General features: G+C 39.7%; 1 protein-coding gene across 5 annotated transcripts; it reads right to left on the bottom strand.

Moving 5' to 3' along the window:
• Positions 1-1,636: 1,636 nt before the first annotated feature.
• On the bottom strand, positions 1,637-19,766 carry CCNJ (cyclin J). Of its 5 annotated transcripts, none has more exons than XM_070363438.1 (6): positions 19,478-19,766; positions 18,721-18,830; positions 13,491-13,701; positions 5,719-6,018; positions 5,472-5,595; positions 1,637-4,838 (listed from the first exon to the last, which is right to left on the bottom strand). In XM_070363438.1, exons 2-6 carry the CDS (start codon positions 18,787-18,789, stop codon positions 4,427-4,429), a joined length of 1,116 nt encoding a protein of 371 aa, XP_070219539.1. In that variant the 5' UTR covers positions 18,790-18,830; positions 19,478-19,766; the 3' UTR covers positions 1,637-4,426. The 5 variants fall into 5 exon arrangements, with proteins under 5 accessions (XP_070219539.1, XP_070219538.1, XP_070219535.1 ...); XM_070363437.1 differs by having other exon boundaries at positions 5,472-5,598; positions 19,478-19,765; XM_070363434.1 differs by having other exon boundaries at positions 5,472-5,631; positions 19,478-19,710.
• Between the last annotated feature and the right edge of the window lie 93 nt (positions 19,767-19,859).

Raw genomic sequence — 19,859 nt, forward strand, 5'->3', positions numbered from 1 at the left:
CCTTGGAGCTGAAAACTTATGTCTATAGTAAAACCTGCACATGGATGTATATAGCAGCTTTGTTCATAATTTCTGAACTTGGAAGCAACCCCAATGTCCTTTTAAGTGAGTGGATAAATAACTGTGATCCACCCAGACAGTGGAATATTATTCAACACTAAAATGAACTATCAAGCTATGAAAAGGCATGAAGGAAACTTAAATACATAATTACTAAGTGAAAGAAAAGGCCACATACTGTATGACCCCAACTATGACATTCTAGAAAATGCAAAGTATGGAACAAGAAAAAAATCAGTGGTTACCTAGGGGTAAGGAAGGGGTGGGGATTGCATGAGGAAGAACCAGTGGGTGGAGCAGACTTGAGTAGTGAGACTACATGGTGGAATAGATGCTGTTACGCATTTGTAACTGTGTGCCATTGCACCTTCATAAATTTACAGTGGTGACAGTAGAAATGTGCACCACCCAAAGTAAACCAAAATGTTCATAATGGGTGACTATGTCTCAGTGTAGGTTCATCACTTGTAACAAACACACCATTCTAGGGGGGATGTTGATAATGGGGGAGACTGTGCATGTGTAGGGGCAGGAAGAAATTCTCTATCTTCTCAATTTTGCTGTGAACGCAAAACTGCTCTTAAAGAGTCATAAAAATTTTTAATTAAAAAAGGGGTGGTGGGGTTAGGAATAGGGTAGAAGGTATCCTTCTCATAGGAAGCAGGAGTCTGGTTTTGATGCTTTTAACTATTTTTTTTCCCCTAAGAGATTTTAAAAATCAAGTTGAGTGATCCCTTAACCAAGATAATTTTAAACTGAGTTGTGGACGATAAACCATTCTAATTCTTCAAGTGGCAAGCTAAATGTAAGCTGCTTGAGGCTAGGGAGATAAGTCTATCACTAAGGGCTTAGTAAGCTGAGTTATTGATGAATATAAACTTATCACATGGGACTCAGAATCACCTCAATGCAAAGCTACCTGCCCCGATTTGGAATGCTTGTTGCATTTCTTAAATTCAGCCTTAAAAAACAATGTGTGTGTGTATTAACAATGTGAAAACAAACAATGTATACTGACTGTTGCTAAACCGTGCCACTGTGCCAGAATAAGTGACATTACATAGAACAAATTAAAGAAATACTCTAGAGGGATGTGAATTCCTAACTCTGCTAAAAATTTTACTCATTAATTTTATGTTAAATTTTAAGTTGAATTAAGTAGTAATGATACTTAACTGAACAGACCATTCTCACTCACTGTCAACCCTGTGCCTTCTCACACCTTTGGCCATTTTACACGTTCCTACTTTTGAAATCAGACTTCAAATTTTCTGCAGCTTGCATTATTGTTTTGCAAATTATACACTGCAATTCTAACATACTAACAACTACTTTAAGTTCAAAAGGCCAGAAAGGTACTATCAAATACACTTCTGTGGGCTCTGGTCTCTGCCGTATGGAATACATAAAGAATGGACAAATGTTTCCCACCACTATGGTGATATTCTCCATTGGGATAGCTTTTACTTCTTAAGTGTAATTATGATTCCAAGTCTGACTTACATGATGACATGATTTAATGAAGCTGCAAATATACAAATTTATATTTAAAACAAAACACCAAAACCACTTTAACGAAAACTAGTTTTATTTTAAAATTAAGTGCATAGCACTCATCTAATTCCATTGGTGTGGACTTTAGCACCATACTTGCTATTTGCAATTAATGTCATAACAGATACATTTTGGTTTGCAGTCTATATTTGAGTAGTGTTTATTTAGTGGACTTTGGTAAAGCCCCTTATACATATCATTAATTTCTTCACAGTACACATTTAATGATGGTCCGGTAATCTCAAAAAACAAAAAACCTGCTTTAAAGACTAATTAATAAATTAAACAAAACAAAACCCACACAACGCCCCCCACCCATAGCCCCCCAAAGCTAGCAGTTGTGAGTTGTATTTATACTGAAACCTAATGTTTTAAAAATAGTACTGGTTTCTCCAACCACCCCATCCCACCCTACCCTGGGTATGCAGCAATAGTAACCAATTATTTACTTTACTCTCCCCCCCGCAACCCAAATTAGTCCAGTGTTCTTTAGCTTTTTAAAATATAAACTGGGAAAGTGTTACAGGCTTTTTAAAAAGGCATATTCTTCTATAACAAGAATGACATTTAAACCAATCAGTAAAAGCATTTGACAAGACATTTAAATTACCATAGGCACCAGTTGTTGTTTCAAGTTGGGATCTCTATCCCAATATCTTACATTCATAGTATTATTGAGGTAGTTAAAATACTGAAAATTGGACTCCAGGTTGCTAGGTTCTGAATGTGAATGATATATTCTCTTTTGAACCCACTTTCCCCCAGATAATTCAAGTTCTCTTGAGGTAAGGACTACTAAAATCCAATAAGCAGCCTTCTGTAAAGAGAAAAGTGATGATACTTTCAGAAAACAATTTTCATGCTTGAAAAATCTGCCACGAGTGAGTGTTCTTACCTGAGTAGTTTTTCATTTTATCTACCAGACTAATAAATCCATGTCATGCCCTATGTACTCTAATGATAAAAGTTACCTTTCATTTAAGGAAAGGATGTTCTGTAAGAACTCACACTGACAGAACCCACCCACCCACATCCACCTACTGGAGCCATCTGGATCAATCCATTGCTGTGATGAGTCCCTTCCCTTCCTAACAAAAGCCATTGGCTTGATTATTGAGACTCCTGCTGCATACCCATAACATCTTTATAATAAGCTTGTCTTCAATGCATATTACGGCAGTCACATACCTGCCATGCAGTTTCCCTTCTATTCAAGTGCTATCTTTAAAAAAAAAACCACACAAACAAAATGACACACTTTACTAATTTTTCTATCAGAAAGCTTCCCTCCACCAAATCTCTTCTCCCACAGATAAGAGCACAATGTATATAGTTTCAGTTATTACAATGTTTTTTTTTTTTTTCTTTTTACTTTTTGCAGTTTATTTCCTCCAAACTCTTTACCCCCAAATTGCCCTTGCTGTAATGACCTATTGCTGTTTTCACTCATTACCAATATAGTGAAATGTCCCAGGGCAGTTCTGGGGCCAGTCCAATGAAAGTCACCTTTGCCTACTTACACCTAACTGCTGCTGCTGCTAAGTCGCTTCATTCATGTCCGACTCTGCGACCCCATAGACGGCAGCCCACCAGGCTCCCCCGTCCCTGGGATTCTCCAGGCAAGAACACTGGAGTGGGTTGCCATTGCCTTCTCCGTTACACTTGACTAGCTGGATTCAAAGGCTGCTTATAAAACCTGTCTTCCATGTAACAAAGTGCTGCTCTAGCACAACCTGAGAACTACCCTGGCCACATTCCACCTCAAAACAAACTTACGGGACTTTATTCTAGTACTGACATTTTACAATTACACCTTCCCTTGAAAAAACTTTTTTAGAATAATATCAAATCTGAGTATAAATCATTGATTGCACTGAGAAATGCAAAACTTGTATGTGTATTATGAATGACAGGAACCACCACTTCATTCATTCTAAGCTACAATTATGTTCTCATTTGAAAACACACTCTAGCAGGAGTCTACTAACCTATGTTATTAAGGTAGTCATACTATAACATTCCCAAAGCATGTTGCATTACAGTTAAGTGTTTCCAAGTAGTACAAATTCCTGAGTTAAATGTGTTTAATTCTAAAGACTTGAGGTTGACCACAGGGGAAAAATAAGAAAAACGTATGACCATGATTTTAAGAAATCTACTCCAATCTTAATTTTAGTACATAAATCCAGATACCTATACTATCTGTGATAAGGAGTTATTTAGAATATCTAAAAAAAATTTTTTTTAACCACACTGACTGGTATAGCAAAGAAATTCATGAGTTGAAACTTAGTCAGAAGTTCATTTGCAGATGCAGATCAAAAATATAAATCAAAACTGGAGACTTAAAAAAGGATCTCTTCAAAAATTAATACTGTAACTTTCCTTCATAAAAAGAATGTTTGGCAAGTCCACAGATAAACATTAATCTCTGACATATAAGCCAACATTAGGCCCAGAGCCACCACAGGTCAAATCTTGAAACAGCAAATTTGGAGTCTGTCCAAATTTTCTGTTGGGTTGAATATTTTTGAAATATTTGGACCATCACTTGGGGCTTTAAAATGTGTCATATAGAAATTTGTTTTAACAGGATTTGACATATACACTGTTAAAGTGTTTGCAGTGTTACCTTAGTCCTCCCAGATATTCACGGTGTGTTGGAAGGGATAATCAGTCTTCCTGGTGCTGGTATCTGAAGAGTTCTGATGAAATTTGGATCCCTTTCCTTTTGAAGAGAAGTTTTACAAAAAGCTTGCCCCAGAGCTTCAAGTCATAAACAGTCTGGGTCAGGTCTTACCTTCACATAAAATCACCTTTCAAAGCATTGAGTAATGCAAGGGTAATGTTCATTTATCTGGTAACTCCGGTTGTAAGAAACATTCAGACAGGGTTTAACTTCTACCGGTATTGCCAGTGACATCCCAACACCAGCTGGCACATGCCCAAGGCCCTGAACGCTAGTTTGGAAGCCAGCAGGACATGTTGGTAGTGTGTAAGATGAGGTGTGTGTAGTAGATACAATCTGCTGACAGCTTGGTTGTTCCGATACAGGATGGCGATACTGCAGTGAGGACTGGTGAGTCTGATGGAGATACTGAGGCTGCTGAAAGTGAACTGCCCGAGAGGGCTGGGAGGCTGCCTGGAACACACTTAGCTGTGCTGGCTGAGGTCCTGCCTGTCCTCTCTGTTTGTTTGCTTCTTTCACATCATTATCATGAGCGCTGCAACACAGACAGAAAGGAATTTTGTTAATAATGTTACTTGAGAAAAATCTGCTAGAAAGTCACACACACCCCCAACTCCTTAACAGCTGGCTCCTTGGACTGCCCCACTGCCCAGGTAGCAGTCAGTGCAACCATAATTTCAACAACAGAACTCACCCTTAGCCTTCTGAAAGCTCCTTCCCTTGGTATAACCCTTGAGGACTGGCTGCTAGTGGCTTTGAGGGCTCTTTTCAGCTTGGCAGCTATGTTCACAATGAGCACTTAAATATGACTGCCTCTTTGAATTGTGAGGCCACCAGGATATCCCCAAAGATGTGGAAATGGGGACTGGAGCAAGATTTACCTGGATGATCTCACAGTTGTGGACGCACACAAGAGCAGCTCCTTTCCTTATTATGTACCCAGAATCATACTAGCAATGACAGCCTCTACCTGGATAACAGCCAAAGAAACTCCCCTTTCACTCAGTACTCCACTGAGTACTGCTCACCAGGGGCTTGCTTATGGCAGCAGGAACATGTCAGAGCAAGTATCCTAAAAGCTCTCAGCCTCTGAGAACTTGTTTCCAAGGCCCCTTTTACATGAAGAATGTTAATAAGAAATTACAAACAAAAGAACAGAGAGGCTTACATCAATAGCCGTTCAATGCACTGCACTAAGAAATCCCAGGAGTAAGCAGTAAGACGATGCAGTCTTGTAGGCCACGTTGGAGAGAGACGAAGTATAATCCTTGAAGAAGCCACACATGCTGCAGCTACTAAAGAAGGTGCATAATTTAGAAAGGCATAATCTGTGGAGACATCAAAAATGAACTTAAGCAACAGAACACACAAGTCACAAGCTCACACGTCACTCACTGGCATCTGCAACAACTCACCTTGCAAGGATACTTCCAGGAAGTAATCTGCATACTTGGCCATGTAGAGTTTAGTTTTTTCCAAGCAAATCATTGGCCAGCCATCATGAAGATCTGTTTCATGTACTGCTTCAGAGAGATAATACTCAATGAAATGGGCAGCTGTTGGAAGGCAAAGGTTCCACTGAAAGGTTTCTAATAATAATAGTTCCATATGTAGCAAATTTTGTTTTGTTAATACTAGATTCATATTAGTCATACAACCCAGGCTGTTGAGCTGCTCCAGCTTAGGCACACTATCTTCTTTTTCTTCAAATTTACCTTATATGCAAAGGGAAATAAAAGCAAGAGAAAGAAAATATTAGGCCAAATGATTAAAGTTAAGTCTAGTCACTTAAATGGGATCTGCTATGTTAGTGCAAAGATTTAGATCCAAAGACATTTTCTCCCTACTCTGGGTAGATACAACTGTGCCACAACTCTATGGTTCTCAAATCTTCATGTTTTCTCTCCCAGTGCCTCTGTTCCACACCCTTTACCCTCTCCTAAAAAAAAAAAAAAAAGGAATGTATAAACATTTTGATCTATGTCCTATTGTGTAAGGAAAACAGTTCTATGTGCCACTGAAAAAATAACTTTCATCTCAACAGCTGAATCTTTTCAGGAAATTTCTTTATGAGGGCAGGTGATAGTTGGTAAAAAAAACTATTTTAGGACAAAGTTTCAAGTATTTAATGTCATAAAATTATCTGAAATAAAAAACAGCTAAGCTTCAAGAGTTTCATCTCAGCATATTTTCAGCAAAATCTCAGAGAGATATAAATAAAGTAAAAAAACAGGTGAACATCTAACACAAACATTACCACTATACAAAAAACCCCTAATCCTCCTCTTCTGAATTAAACCAAAAATCTAGCCAAGTCTGTTATTTAAAAAAGTGGAAGATACTTTATACCACTTTTATATCCCCTTACTCAAGGCAGAATAGGCATAAATATTGAACCTGGTTATCTGAAGGCATTAACTTCTTTTCATGAAACTCATCCATATGTACAGCTGAGGAACAGAATGCCCCCTCTAGCCCTGAATGATTTTTCTACTGATTACATATCATCTTGCACTTTAATTTCCCTCAAGTATTTTACTATATATAAATTATTCATTTTAGGTATTTCTAAAAGTCATGGCTGGAGAAAAGTTCAAGTATCAAGTACTATTATGATTCTTCAAATGCAGCAATAGAACCAAAAGAATTATCTTCAAGTTTCGTTGGGTCTTTGTTCCATGACTGTCCAAAGAAGAAGGGAAATTAAAACTAAAGGCTTCCACCTCCTAGCCTTATGTTCTTTTTCATAGTAAGGTATAAAATCATCATATTATACTGCAATTATTATAATTTCTCACAATAGTTTTTACACTTGTTCATAATTATAGCTGTTAGAATGTTATATATTACTACATAAAATTTTTGTTTTACTATTTTGATATTTATTTCAATATATTTGTTTACTTTGGAAATCTTACAATTTTATTTTATCCATTTAAAAACATTTTTTGGAGAAGACCAGAAAGACTGCCAAACCAGAAGAAATCAAACCAGTTTCCCTGTTAAAACTGGGAATGGTTCTCTTTCAGAACCATACATTGAAGTTCTGACAACAAATGGTAGTGGCCAGAACCACTCAGCCCAGATGCTCAGTATACTGGAGTCAGAGAGGTCTGTTCAAGTCCTCCAGCCTTAGGGGTTGGGAAAAAACACTGCTAACTACCCTGGTCTTGGCTTAGGGAGGGGGAACTAGGGTAGAAGGTTTGTCTCCTATGCCAGGAACTCTAAGCTCATGACTTTAAGAGTCTAGGTCCAAAGAGTTTAAAATTTCACTCCCACTCCAGAAATTTTGAACTTTGTTAGATTTAAACCACTCTTAATATTGCTGCTGCTGCCGCTGCTAAGTTGCTTCAGTTGTGTCCGACTCTGTGCGACCCCATAGACGGCAGCCCATCAGGCTCCCCCATCCCTGGGATTCTCCAGGCAAGAATACTGGAGTGGGTTGCCATTTCCTTCTCCTAATATTGCTGCAAGTATGAGTTAATCCAAAAAACTTACATAATTCAGACTTTTCAATAATCTAGATAATGCTTCCCAGTTCAAATCACATAAAGATGAATTTCCCAAGTTTTGCCAATGGCATTTATTAGCAGACCTGAAAGCACTACAGTGGTCTTAATGACAGTCATCCAGTATGATCACTGCATAAATATAGGAGTGGAACCCACTGTTTTCTGTATAACAGAGTGGAATTCTTCAGAAGGAGAATGACTTAGGAATTTAGTTCAATCCCTCTGGATGAATCATTAAGGCTTTCAAAGTACTCTATTTGTGTAGCAGCAGCAATACTGGCATTGAACTTCAAAAGAATGCTGTAAAAGTTAATGAGTTTAAAGCTCCTTTGAGAAATTAATATACCACAATTCACTGTTTAATTCAAGGATCAAGAAAATGTTTCATATTATCTCCTTGAACCTTTCAACACAGAAAACAAAAATGTATACGACCAATTTCACAGCTCAAGAAACCAAGTTAGCAAGGCTGGCCAATTCATTTAAGGTCAATTAAGTTGAGTCAAACCAAAAATGGAAGATTTATGCTTGAATTCCCAAATCTGCTTCCAGACCAAAGCAAATGAGGACCCCTAGAATAGACAGGCTTCTATATTATTAAGGATCCATGGGGTTTCCATATTTATAAAGTACTTGGCTATTAAAAGTATGAAGGTCTTTGCATCTTGATTTGCAAAGTTAAAAATAACCTGCATACTGCATAAATAACCATACTTGATATTTAAATTGAGGTTTAGTTTTTTGGGGAAACTTTTCATTATATATAGTAATATACTCAGATACATGGATGTTAAAGGAATTCAAAATGTGAGACAATGTCACGAGTACCTGCATTCATATACAGTTTTTATCGTGCTGAATGCTATGTGCATGACTATTTTAAATCTACTTATCCATAATACCACATACAGATCACAAAGATCAGTTTTCTTCAATTGAAAGGAAATACCAGAAGCCATGTGATTATATTGATAAAGGTCCCAAACAGGAAATAAGGGCACAGGAAATTCACATCTGCTTCCCAGAAAATAAAGAATCAGGAGCCCCAGAAACAAAACATCAGGTTGTCTTTCCTTTATAGGAAATGCTCAGATCTGCCATGGAAACCAGCACATATTCAAAGTCAGGAGGGAATGGCAGGTATGTGGCAGTAGGGCATGGATCAGATAGATGTCACTGTGATCTCTGCCAACCCACATTTTGTCTTTTATTACTAAGGAGAAAAAAGTCATCCTTAATATTTACTAGGAATTCTCACAAATTTATAAGACTACCAGTCTAATAAGAAAAAAAATGGATAAGGAACCAGAAGACAGAATTCATAGAGGGGGGAAAAAAAAAGGTTCTATTCTCACTAAAAATCGATATATAAATAGAATCAACTGTGACATACAGTTTTTCACCTATCAAATAGTAAAAAGCTTTGTCAACCCAGTACTGGTGAGCAAGAAGAAACAAGCACTTGTCACAAATCTTTGCTATTAAAAGCCTATAATCTCTCTTTTGACTTCGTCTTGACTTTAAGATCTTTTCTTAGTTACACAAAACCTTGAACAGGCTTCCTGGTGGCTCAGATGGTAAAGAATCCGCCTGCAATGCAGAAGACCTGGGTTTGATCCCTGGGTTGGGAAGATCCCCTAGAGGAAGGCATGGAAACCCACTCCAGTATTCTTTCCTGGAGAACCCCCATGGACAGAGGAGCCTGGCATGCTGCAGTCCATGGGCTCACAAAGAGTTGGACATGACTGAGCAACTAAGCACACACAATACCTTGAGCAGATTATCAAAAGTCTCATGTTTAAGACCACTTCCATGCTCTCTACAAGTTCAGTACTGATCACAGAAGCCAAGGGAACCAGGGTATTACGTGTCAAGGAGTTAAGAGCTTAAGAACTTCTCAGGACAAATCAGTCTTTTCTGGAAGTTGGCTTAAAGTTCAACATTCAGAAAATGAAGATCGTGGCATCCGGTCCCATCACTTCATGGGAAATAGATGGGGAAACAGTGGAAACAGTGTCAGACTTTATTTTTCTGGGCTCCAAAATCACTGCAGATGGTGATTGCAGCCATGAAATTAAAAGACGCTTACTCCTGGGAAGGAAAGTTATGACCAACCTAGATAGCATATTCAAAAGCAGAGACATTACTTTGCCAACAAAGGTTCGTCTAGTCAAGGCTATGGTTTTTCCTGTGGTCATGTATGGATGTGAGAGTTGGACTGTGAAGAAGGCTGAGCGCCAAAGAATTGATGCTTTTGAACGGTGGTGTTGGAGAAGACTCTTGAGAGTCCCTTGGACTGCAAGGAGATCCAACCAGTCCATTCTGAAGGAGATCAGCCCTGGGATTTCTTTGGAAGGAATGATGCTAAAGCTGAAACTCCAGTACTTTGGCCACCTCATGCGAAGGGTTGACTCATTGGAAAAGACTCTGATGCTGGGAGGGATTGGGGGCAGGAGGAGAAGGGGATGACAGAGGATGAGATGGCTGGATGGCATCACTGACTCGATGGACGTGAGTCTCAGTGAACTCCAGGAGTTGGTGATGGATAGGGAGGCCTGGCGTGCTGCAATTCATGGGGTTGCAAGAGTCGGACATGACTGAGCGACTGATCTGATCTGATAGATTTCCCATAATCCCTGCTGTAAAAATACTACATCCCACTCTCCAGCTTGTAGGCCCTTTCTTCCTACCTCTAATAGTGTACATCCAAGCAGCTGGATATGCATTAGTACCTGAAACGTACAAGCTGTGCTCCATTTTTAACCAAAGTACCACAGCCTTCCAACCTATTTAATAACTAAAATACAGCTGTCGCTGAGTCCTGTCAGCTGTAAGTTGTTCTTCACTTTTATACAACAGGCTGCCCATCCCAAAGCAGGGAGCAGCTGGGGGTGGGGGACATTCAGAGTCTAATCATTCTGAGACAAGAGAAGCAACGTTTGAGTAAAGTTTATGATAACTAACTGGAGACTTGACACTGGAATTCAAATATAAGAAGATATAGTATAAGAATGTAAGAAACAGTAGAAAGAACTCCACAAATTTAAAACATACGTCATATATAAGCATCCTAAGCATTTCTGTTGGAGTAAAGTTAGACTTCACGAACTGGAAGAAGAGATTTCAGTGGGCTACTAAGGGCCAGCCTCTTTGATTCCTTACCCCATTGAAGAGCTGACAGCTTGACCTCCGTCTGACCAGTGACTACTTGGGAGGAGCTGACACCCTGAGGGGCACCTATCTCACATTTTCCCACTCTCCAGTGGAAGAACAACAATGTAAAAGCAACTCTCTCTCCGAGACAATAGGGTGGGGTCAGTCAAACAAAGGGAGGAGGTATCTGACTCTTTTAGAAATAGGTAGTAAACAATTCTCATCTGAACTCAGTAAACACAAATCCTAGAGCCTAGTTCCTAGAAAATGAGTCAAAAGTAACTATATAGTACCACAGATTAAGTCAAATAATCTTCAGTAAAATAAACTGATCACGACCTTAAACTGACAGTTACAGAAAATTTAGAAAGAACTGAAAATACCATTCCAATCAACCTAAGGTGGTGCATAAATAGAAGATCCTTTCCCCAAATTGTAGAAACTGCAGAAACCTGGTACCAATGCCAAGCTCTGCATGGTGGCCAGAGTTCTTATTAGATTATTCAACTAGAGACCCTGGGGAACTCTGATAGTAATATGTAGTTTATAAATATCTAGTTTATAATCCCCAAGTCATTTTGTAAGGTACTAGTAAATTTTAGTCACAAATATAAGTCAGTCCATGAACTGACTATCCATCATTCATAATTTCACAATCCATAGGCACAGACCAGGTAGGGCTTGGTAGTGATTGAAGGACAGTGATGGCCACAGCAGGCAAAAAATTTTCCATTACTGATCCCAAGATTTTAAAATAACCTAACTTGCATGTTTGATTTCCTGTGTCTCTCAACTATAACTGATCCTATAATAAACTAATATTGTACAGGATATTGGGAAGCCATTCCATGTAGATTCTCACACATTTTTGGTATGCCAAGTATGAGTTTTTCCAACCCTATGCAAACTACTAAATCACAAATCATCATAGTGATGAAACACAGAACTGTACACATGACTGCTTATGAGGATAAAACCTTAATTAAAGGTTAAATTAAAGGTTAATAATAAATGTACAAACATTACCTCTGGCTTTCTGGATGGTGGCAAGAGGAGCAGGTGATATGAATAGATCTTAGAGGACAGCAGATTAAAGGAGAAAGATACTCAGGAAATATATCATTCTGGTAAGAATTTGACTCAAGTTACATGGGGACAGAGTTGAAAGAAAAGTCTAGTACGATGGCTGGGTCCAGATGAACGGTTCTGAATGTTACATTAAGGAGTTTCTACCTTAACCTACAGGTAGTGGAAAGTCATCACTGGGCTGTATTTATATATATTCAACCTGGTCCACAAAAGATTTGAAATAGTTTACAAAAAGACCTTCCAGGAGATAAAATAGGGAGCTGAAGTCATCAGAGAAAAAATAAGGACAGGAAAAGAAAAGCAGAAAAGACTAGTATCATAAATGATACCACACAGGCCTGCATTTGGTTTTAGGTTTATTTGCAGTCAAATGCAAAGGTGTTTTAGAAAGAATTCTGGTGGTAGGGTAGAGAAGGAATGTTTCTTAGATAGCAGTCACACTGGATCCTAAATCCTCAAGTGGGAGTTAGAGGTGAAGGCAGTCGGTATTTCTACATGTCACTTTAAGTGGGACTTAAGTTTCCACTGTAATGACATGAATAATTAAAAACAAAAAACACTACATAATGGATTCAACTTCAGTAACAAATACCATCTTTTCAGAATACTAAGAGAAGAAAACTTCAGTTTCAATGCTTTTACTCACCCTCTTTCTCTTCAGTCAAGATACTAACAAACAATGAAATATGTCACAGGAAGATGTTAGGAGAAAGAGGCACCAGAAGGCCCATTAACAGATTCTCCCCTACCCTTACTATGCAGTTCTGCCTACTGTAAGAGCAAGTGTTTTCACATGTGTAGCTACTGCATGTGAACCTTCCATTCATTAATCTAAATCACCACTTAGTCAGCAGAAGGTATTCTAACAACACAAGACTATGATACCTATCAGAGTTTTTCAACCGAAGCTCCACTGACATTTTGGCTAGATCATTCTTTGTTGTGTGGGCTGCCCTGTGCACTGCAGATGTTTAGCTTCCTCCCCGGTTGTAATGACAACCCAAACTGTCTCCACATATTGCCAAATATCCCCCAGTGGGACACAACTGCTCTTGGTTGAGAACCACTGCTTTAAGGCAATTGTTCCCAACTGGAAAGATACATGAGAATCACCTTTAAAATTTTTAAGAAGTTAAAAAATATCCAGGTCCCATGATGCAGATTCTGAGTCAGTAGATCCAGAATGACCCAGACATCTGTATCAGAATCTTCAGGATGTAGGGCTCAGGTACACATGTTTTTGAAAGATTTCAGAGCCACTTTTTAATATGTCTGGTTAAGAACTGCCATGCCAAAAAGCACTTTCAACATAAACTTTCCAATACTAGTAAACTAGAATGAAAGGAATTTGGTGGTATTTTACCGAGTTCTACGTAAATCTATTTAATTATAAACTAGAATTTTCCAGTCATGTAGATTGTACTCGTACTTACTTGCTAGAAGCAGACAGGAAAGTGCAACTAAATGCAGCTGCTGGATAGAGATGTCATAACGATCCATAAACAGGTCCAGCAAATAGACAGCAAGATGTCGGGCAGAAGGGCAGAGTGTGAAACGATTGCTCACAATGGCAATCAAGTCAGCAAAATATCTTCTGAGACTTAGTTGAGGGGACTGGCCTTTGTAGGAAGGCAACTTCAGCTCCTAAATCAAGAACAACATTTAGTCTAATATAGGCTGTTAGAAGAATTATCCCCCCAAAGCAAAGATGACACTTTCCCCCCAATATACTAGTGTTACCATTGCCTAAAACACTTTTCTTGAGTAAAACACAAAAATGAAAAAGCTGAGTGGAAGGATAATGAATGGCATTTAAAATTAAGAACTAAACGTTTCTCCTATTCTTAACCATATCTGACATTACCAGTTATAGGTATTTCTAACATTATGGAATAGATGTATATTAGCAAGATTTTTAATAATGGAATCCTGTTTTCCCTACCACGTGTTTTCAGAAAAAACATTACCAAAATACTAATCAAACCATACATACATATCCCCTAAAGATGCTCAAAGCTTTTAGTTAGAAGGTAATGAATAAATGGACATGCTTCTAGTATAATACATATTGTGTTATACTTGTAGGAATGTTGAAGATCTACTAGTATCTTCTAATCTGGTTTCTCATTTTTTAAAAATAAGAATATTTCTATACTATTAAAGAATTTCCAGAAAGATGAAAGGGTTCTAAATTCAATTTATGAGCTCAGCACAATGCCACAGTAAACCCAACAGGTATTACAATAGAAGGAAGTAACATGGATATGATCCTAAAAGCACAGGCCAAAAAAAAAGGTAAGACTTCATCCAAAAAACAACTTTTATGCATCAAAGGACACTTTCATCAGAGTGAAAAAGCAACCCACAGAATGGGAGAAAATATTTGCAAATCATATATCTGGTAAAGTGTTGATATCCAGATCATAAAGAACTCTTATACATACAACTCAACAAAATGCAAAACACCTAGAGTGAAAAACGAGCAAAGGACTTGACTAAACATTTCTCCAAAGAAGATGTACAAATGGCCAATAAGCACCTATAATGATGACCAAAATCACTAATGATCAGGAAAATGCAAATCAAAACCATTATGAGATACCATTTCATACCAATTAGGATTGCTACTGTAAAAAAAAAATCCCCCCAAAAGAAAATGGAGAAAACAGAAACTAACAAGTATTGACAAAGATGTAGAGTAACTGGAACCCTTGTGTAGTGGTAGGAATATAAAGTTGTGTAGCCACTGTGAACAACAGGATTGCAATTCCCCCCAAAAATGAATGTACAATTACCATGATCCAGCAATTTCACCTTTAGATATATATCCAAAAGAAGTTAAAGTGGGGACTCAAACAGATATTTGTACAACCATATTCAGAGCAGCATTATCCACAAGAGCCAAAAAGTGGAAACAAACAACTCCGGTGTTCATCAACAGATGAACTGATAAACAAAATGTAGTATATACATACAATGGAACACTATTCAGCCCTAAAAAGAAATGAAATTCTGATATATGCTGCAACATGGATGATTAAATCATCTGGAGATGATCTAAAACATACAAGAGGATGTGTGTAGGATATATGTGATATATGTAAACACTACTACACTTTACATAAGGGACTTGAGCATCCTCAAATTTCAGTATTTACAGGGATCCTGGAACCAATTCCCGTGGATACTGAGGGATGACTATATAGTTTTTTCAATTATTTTTTTATATTTCATTAATTTTCACTTATGTTATCAAGAATGGATACAGAAACTCATGTATTACTGAGTTGTCAGGTTGAAAACTCATATAACCTTCTGAAGGGCAATTAGATAATATACAGTTTTGAAAATGCAGACTGCAGATACCCTTTAACTTAACAACACCAGGTCTAGGAATTTATCCTACATATAAGGAGGATTACAGCACTGTTTTTAGTAGCAAAAGGGTGGAATAAAAGAGCTTAATGTCAAAAACCTGGATGGATCTCCAGGGAATTATTCTGAGTGGGTAAAATGAATCCCCCCAAATCATGTAGTACATAATTCCACTTGTGTAACAGTCCTGCAATGACAAAATTATAAAAATAAAGAACAGATGAGTGGTTGCCAGAGGTTAAGGGAGAATGACGATGGGAGGAAAGAGGCTGTGCCTATAAAAGGATAAGATGAAAGATCTTTGTGGTGATAAACGTACAGAAAATGTTTTCGATCTTGACTGTATCAATGTCAATACTACCCTAGTTGTGGTAATGAAACCACAGTTTTGCCAGATGCACAGGGGAACGTAGCTGAAGACACTGGTGGACTTTAACTACGTTAACTTGGCTAAAAGAAGACAAAAGCAAGAACTTGAAGGGCACCACTAGGAGATTTTTACCAGTGTATCCAATACACTCTCTTTATATTATTGCAAATGGTAAAGGACATGGGCTAATCACACGGCTGTCAGATTTAGTTCTTTGTCCATGTAGTGCAGTTACACACATGAGAAAATGACCTACGCTTCTTTCAGCTTATGAGTTTTTTCTAATGTCTATTCCTCATTCCCTACAATTGACACTTTTATTCCTGTCTGCTTCTCAGGATCCCACAGGACCAAAGCACAGAAAGATCTAAATCTGTCATCTCCATCTCCAATCACAGGTCCTTGTTAGCTCACCACCCTAAATGCCATCCCGTTCCCAGAATGGGTTAACTATCCAGCCAGGATGAAAATTAAGGCATAGAAGGAATACTCACAACTCTGTGGGATACTGTCTTGATGCTTCTCACAAAGTTAGCATCGTTTCTATCTGTCATAAAGGCTCCTAAAAATACTTCCCCAAGCATCCTAAGACACTAGTATACATAGACAAACAATGAGAAGAAAGAGAAGACACAGGGTATTAGAGGACAGCTGCTTTGTTGAGGAAAAAGTGATTGTATTTAATGGAAACAGTATAGCTGGCATTTGGGGTTGAAGAGGATTTTCATTTGCTGTAATTTTTCCTTTTCCCTAGTAGATTCAATGCTGGTCACACCAATTATTCCTCCACAAACCGTGGGTCTAAACAGAACACCTTCCACTGTGCCTAAATGGCAACTGTCCAACGGAAGACCTAAATTCAGATGAAATTAGACTACTTAAAGGCAAGGATCATGTCTATCTCATTTTACCATTTTAATGCTGACAGCACCTTGTACACTGTAGGCATACAAATATGTTGAATAAATAAGCATATGACTACCCAACTAAATAACCTAATTAGTAGCCTGGAATTGACATGTATTCTCTGTGAGAAAAGTCCATTTTAATTTTCCTTGACTTTAGTGTACTACAAAGAGTGGTCTCTCCAGTTCCACAGGTTCAAGTTTTACTGATTAACAAATTCTTTACCAAGTGTGGCCATTGTGTCAAATCACAAGAATGTGGCTTACACAATGCTTAAAGATAAAATAAAAACAACCCACAGTCGCAGGCGGCAGGTGGCCCAACACAACTTTCAGTGGCATTCTTTCAGGCCCTGTTCTAGCTCGTCCTCTGATAGTTTGTACATAAGTTTAGTACAGGTTGTGTCTTATTCCTTGCATCCAGAGACCAATAAACAAAAACATCAATAAATCTGCTGGAAAAAAAATGCACTTCCAACTTCAGCTAATAAAATTAATTCAGATAATCACCCAGGATTAAAATTACACATAAAATATAAGAATCAAAAACCATGGAAATCACCATGAAAAATCTTAAGTTTCATGTCATTAAAAAACATATGTATCATTAAACATCAGATATTAATTTCACCACATACCAGAGAAATAAAGAACTGACACTTAGAAAACAGGACCATTTAAAACTGAAAGATACTATCTAAATAAAAAACAACAACAACAACAAAAAAATCAAAAGTATTTGAACAATTTTCAAGGTGGAAAACCTGCAACTCTCTTAACATTCCAGAGAACCATTCCATACTTGAGACTTTTCTATGGTACAATTAGGGAGCTGAGGTGTATTTAGTGTGTCTAAGAGACTTGAATGTCAGAATTAACAACCAGCGTTTAGAAATCTCAAACTTTAGAAAAGGGTACAATTGTAATAGTTTAAGTCAGAATTAGGTTTTCTAATCTATTTAACCTGTTTTTCTTTAAAAAAAAAAAAAAAATCAAGATACAAGTTCTTTGTCATCCTAGGACCTCTAAACTCCAACAGTCAGCAGCCTTTTTATTAAAGAGTCAGCTGTTTTGCTTCTTTCCAATTTTCTATACATAATAATGGTTCTTTCTATTTCACATTGGTTCTATTTAATTTCACAGTGAAATTAAGTCAAGTTAGAGTTAATTTTGGATCTGGGCTCTCTTCTACTAAAGTTATAAAAGACTCGGAGGTGACATGTTAAACAGATATGACAGCAACAATAAACAAACTTTGCATTGTGCCAGAAAGGTGTATTTTTCCCCCAATATCTTTTAAATACACTAGGTCTACTCCTCCTGTTTGATATGAGCTGAAAGAGCAGCTAACTCCTATCTTAAGGTTTTGTGAACACCCCCCAAGTCTTGGGGTTTCAAGGGAAGAAAATAACAAAATTATCACTTTCTTAGTGCGTACTATCTGCCAATCACTGTTCTGAGCACATCTGAAGTATTACCTCATTTTAATCTTCACAGTTGTTCCAAAGAGCACGTTCTATTATTAATCATTTTACAGATAAGGAAATTGGGAATCAGAAAATGAAGTAACTTGTCCAAAGTTTCACAGCAAGTTAGTGGAAAGGCTGGGGGATTTACTTTTGTACAAATGTGACATAACAGACAGCTGCATGCAACAGCAGCCATAGAAGAAAGCAGGGTTGCTCTGCCCAATAAAAAGCCAGCACACATATCTTTCAAAATACAATATCAAATCCATGTTCCACCTGGGAACAAGAACATCAGACTGTCCCTTCACATCTTCCCTCTCTCAACTACCACGCCCCACCCACCTCCTCATTCAAGTTTCAGGTTCTTCTGATACACCCCAGGGAAGAAGCCAAGAAGTTAATTAACCTCGAGCAAATAAGCAAACTCGCCTTTTCTGATTTGGAAACTAGAGGTTAAAGACCCTGACCAGGCTTTCCAGGGAGCCGAGATTCACACTAACTGGCATTGAGGCACCGAACCGAAAGGTCGGGGCGTAGCGGTTACCTTGTACCGAAGAGCTTGATGGATGTCGGCAGCCAGCTGTCCCCGCCACCACTGCGCCTCCAGCTCCATGGGACCCGGCGGCGTGCCTGGCCAGACGAGGCAACTTCAGTCTGTAAGACACACCCCAGACGCGGTCACTGCCAGCTCCCTCCACGCGCCCCTCCGCGCCCCCCGCCCGAGGGGTGTGACCTCAGGCCACCCAGGGTGACTGTTCATCTTCACCTGACTCGTCCGAAAACCAGCACCGACCAAACCAACTCCCTGACGCCTCACGGAAGGCCCAAGCTACCCGGTCAGGAGGAGCCAGCTTGTTTGATGAACTGCCGGACCGGGTGCCAGGCAAAAGGGGACCAACTGGGGCCCGAGTTCCCTAGGCGCGAACCCGGGCGCGTACTCGGAAAAGCTAGACCGGAGGCCCGGACTCCCCGCGCCCCGGGTTCGAATTCTTCAGCCCCGAGAAGCGCAGATTTGACAGCACTCACAGACCCCTTGAGGTAAAAACCTCCCGCCGAGAAGCCCGAAGACGAACGCCAGCCCCGCTCCGGGTGCCCGCTGCAGAAGATCGGGCGCGCGCTCCTCCTCCGTAGCCTCCCCGCGGCCAGGCCGGGCCCAGCGCGCACCCAAGCCCCCGCCTCCTCATCCGGAGGAGCGCACGGGATCGCGCGGCCCCAGAAAGGCGAACAAAAGGCCGGGCCGGGCGGCTCCAGTGCCCCGCCACCAACCCAGGCCTGCCGGTTCCCACGGCGGCCTCCCTTACCCGGAACCGCGGCCCTCACAGGCCCAGCCCCGCCGACATGCGGGGAACGCCGACCCCGCTCATGCTGCGGACAGTCGGCAGCAAAGCGCCGGCCTCAGCTCCGACCCAGCGCCAGGGCGCTCGCGCCGCCCATTGTTAAAGGACCGGCAGGCGGCTCCGCGTACAAAGCCAGCGCGGGGGCACATGCGGACCCGCCGCTGCCAATCTCGTCTCGCGATACAGCCGGGTCACCCGGAGTCGTCCAATCGGCGGCCGGGCCGGGCCCAGGTGCAGCGCCCGGCAGTGGCTTGGGGGCCCCAGCCGGACCGGGCAGCATCTCCGGCTGGCCCTGCGGTTCGCTTTACCGGAGAGCCCCAACACCACCTACCGCGAAGCCGGCCTG

The sequence above is a fragment of the Bos mutus genome, chromosome 26 (genome assembly GCF_027580195.1).
Source record: "Bos mutus isolate GX-2022 chromosome 26, NWIPB_WYAK_1.1, whole genome shotgun sequence".
Taxonomy (NCBI): domain Eukaryota; kingdom Metazoa; phylum Chordata; class Mammalia; order Artiodactyla; family Bovidae; genus Bos; species Bos mutus.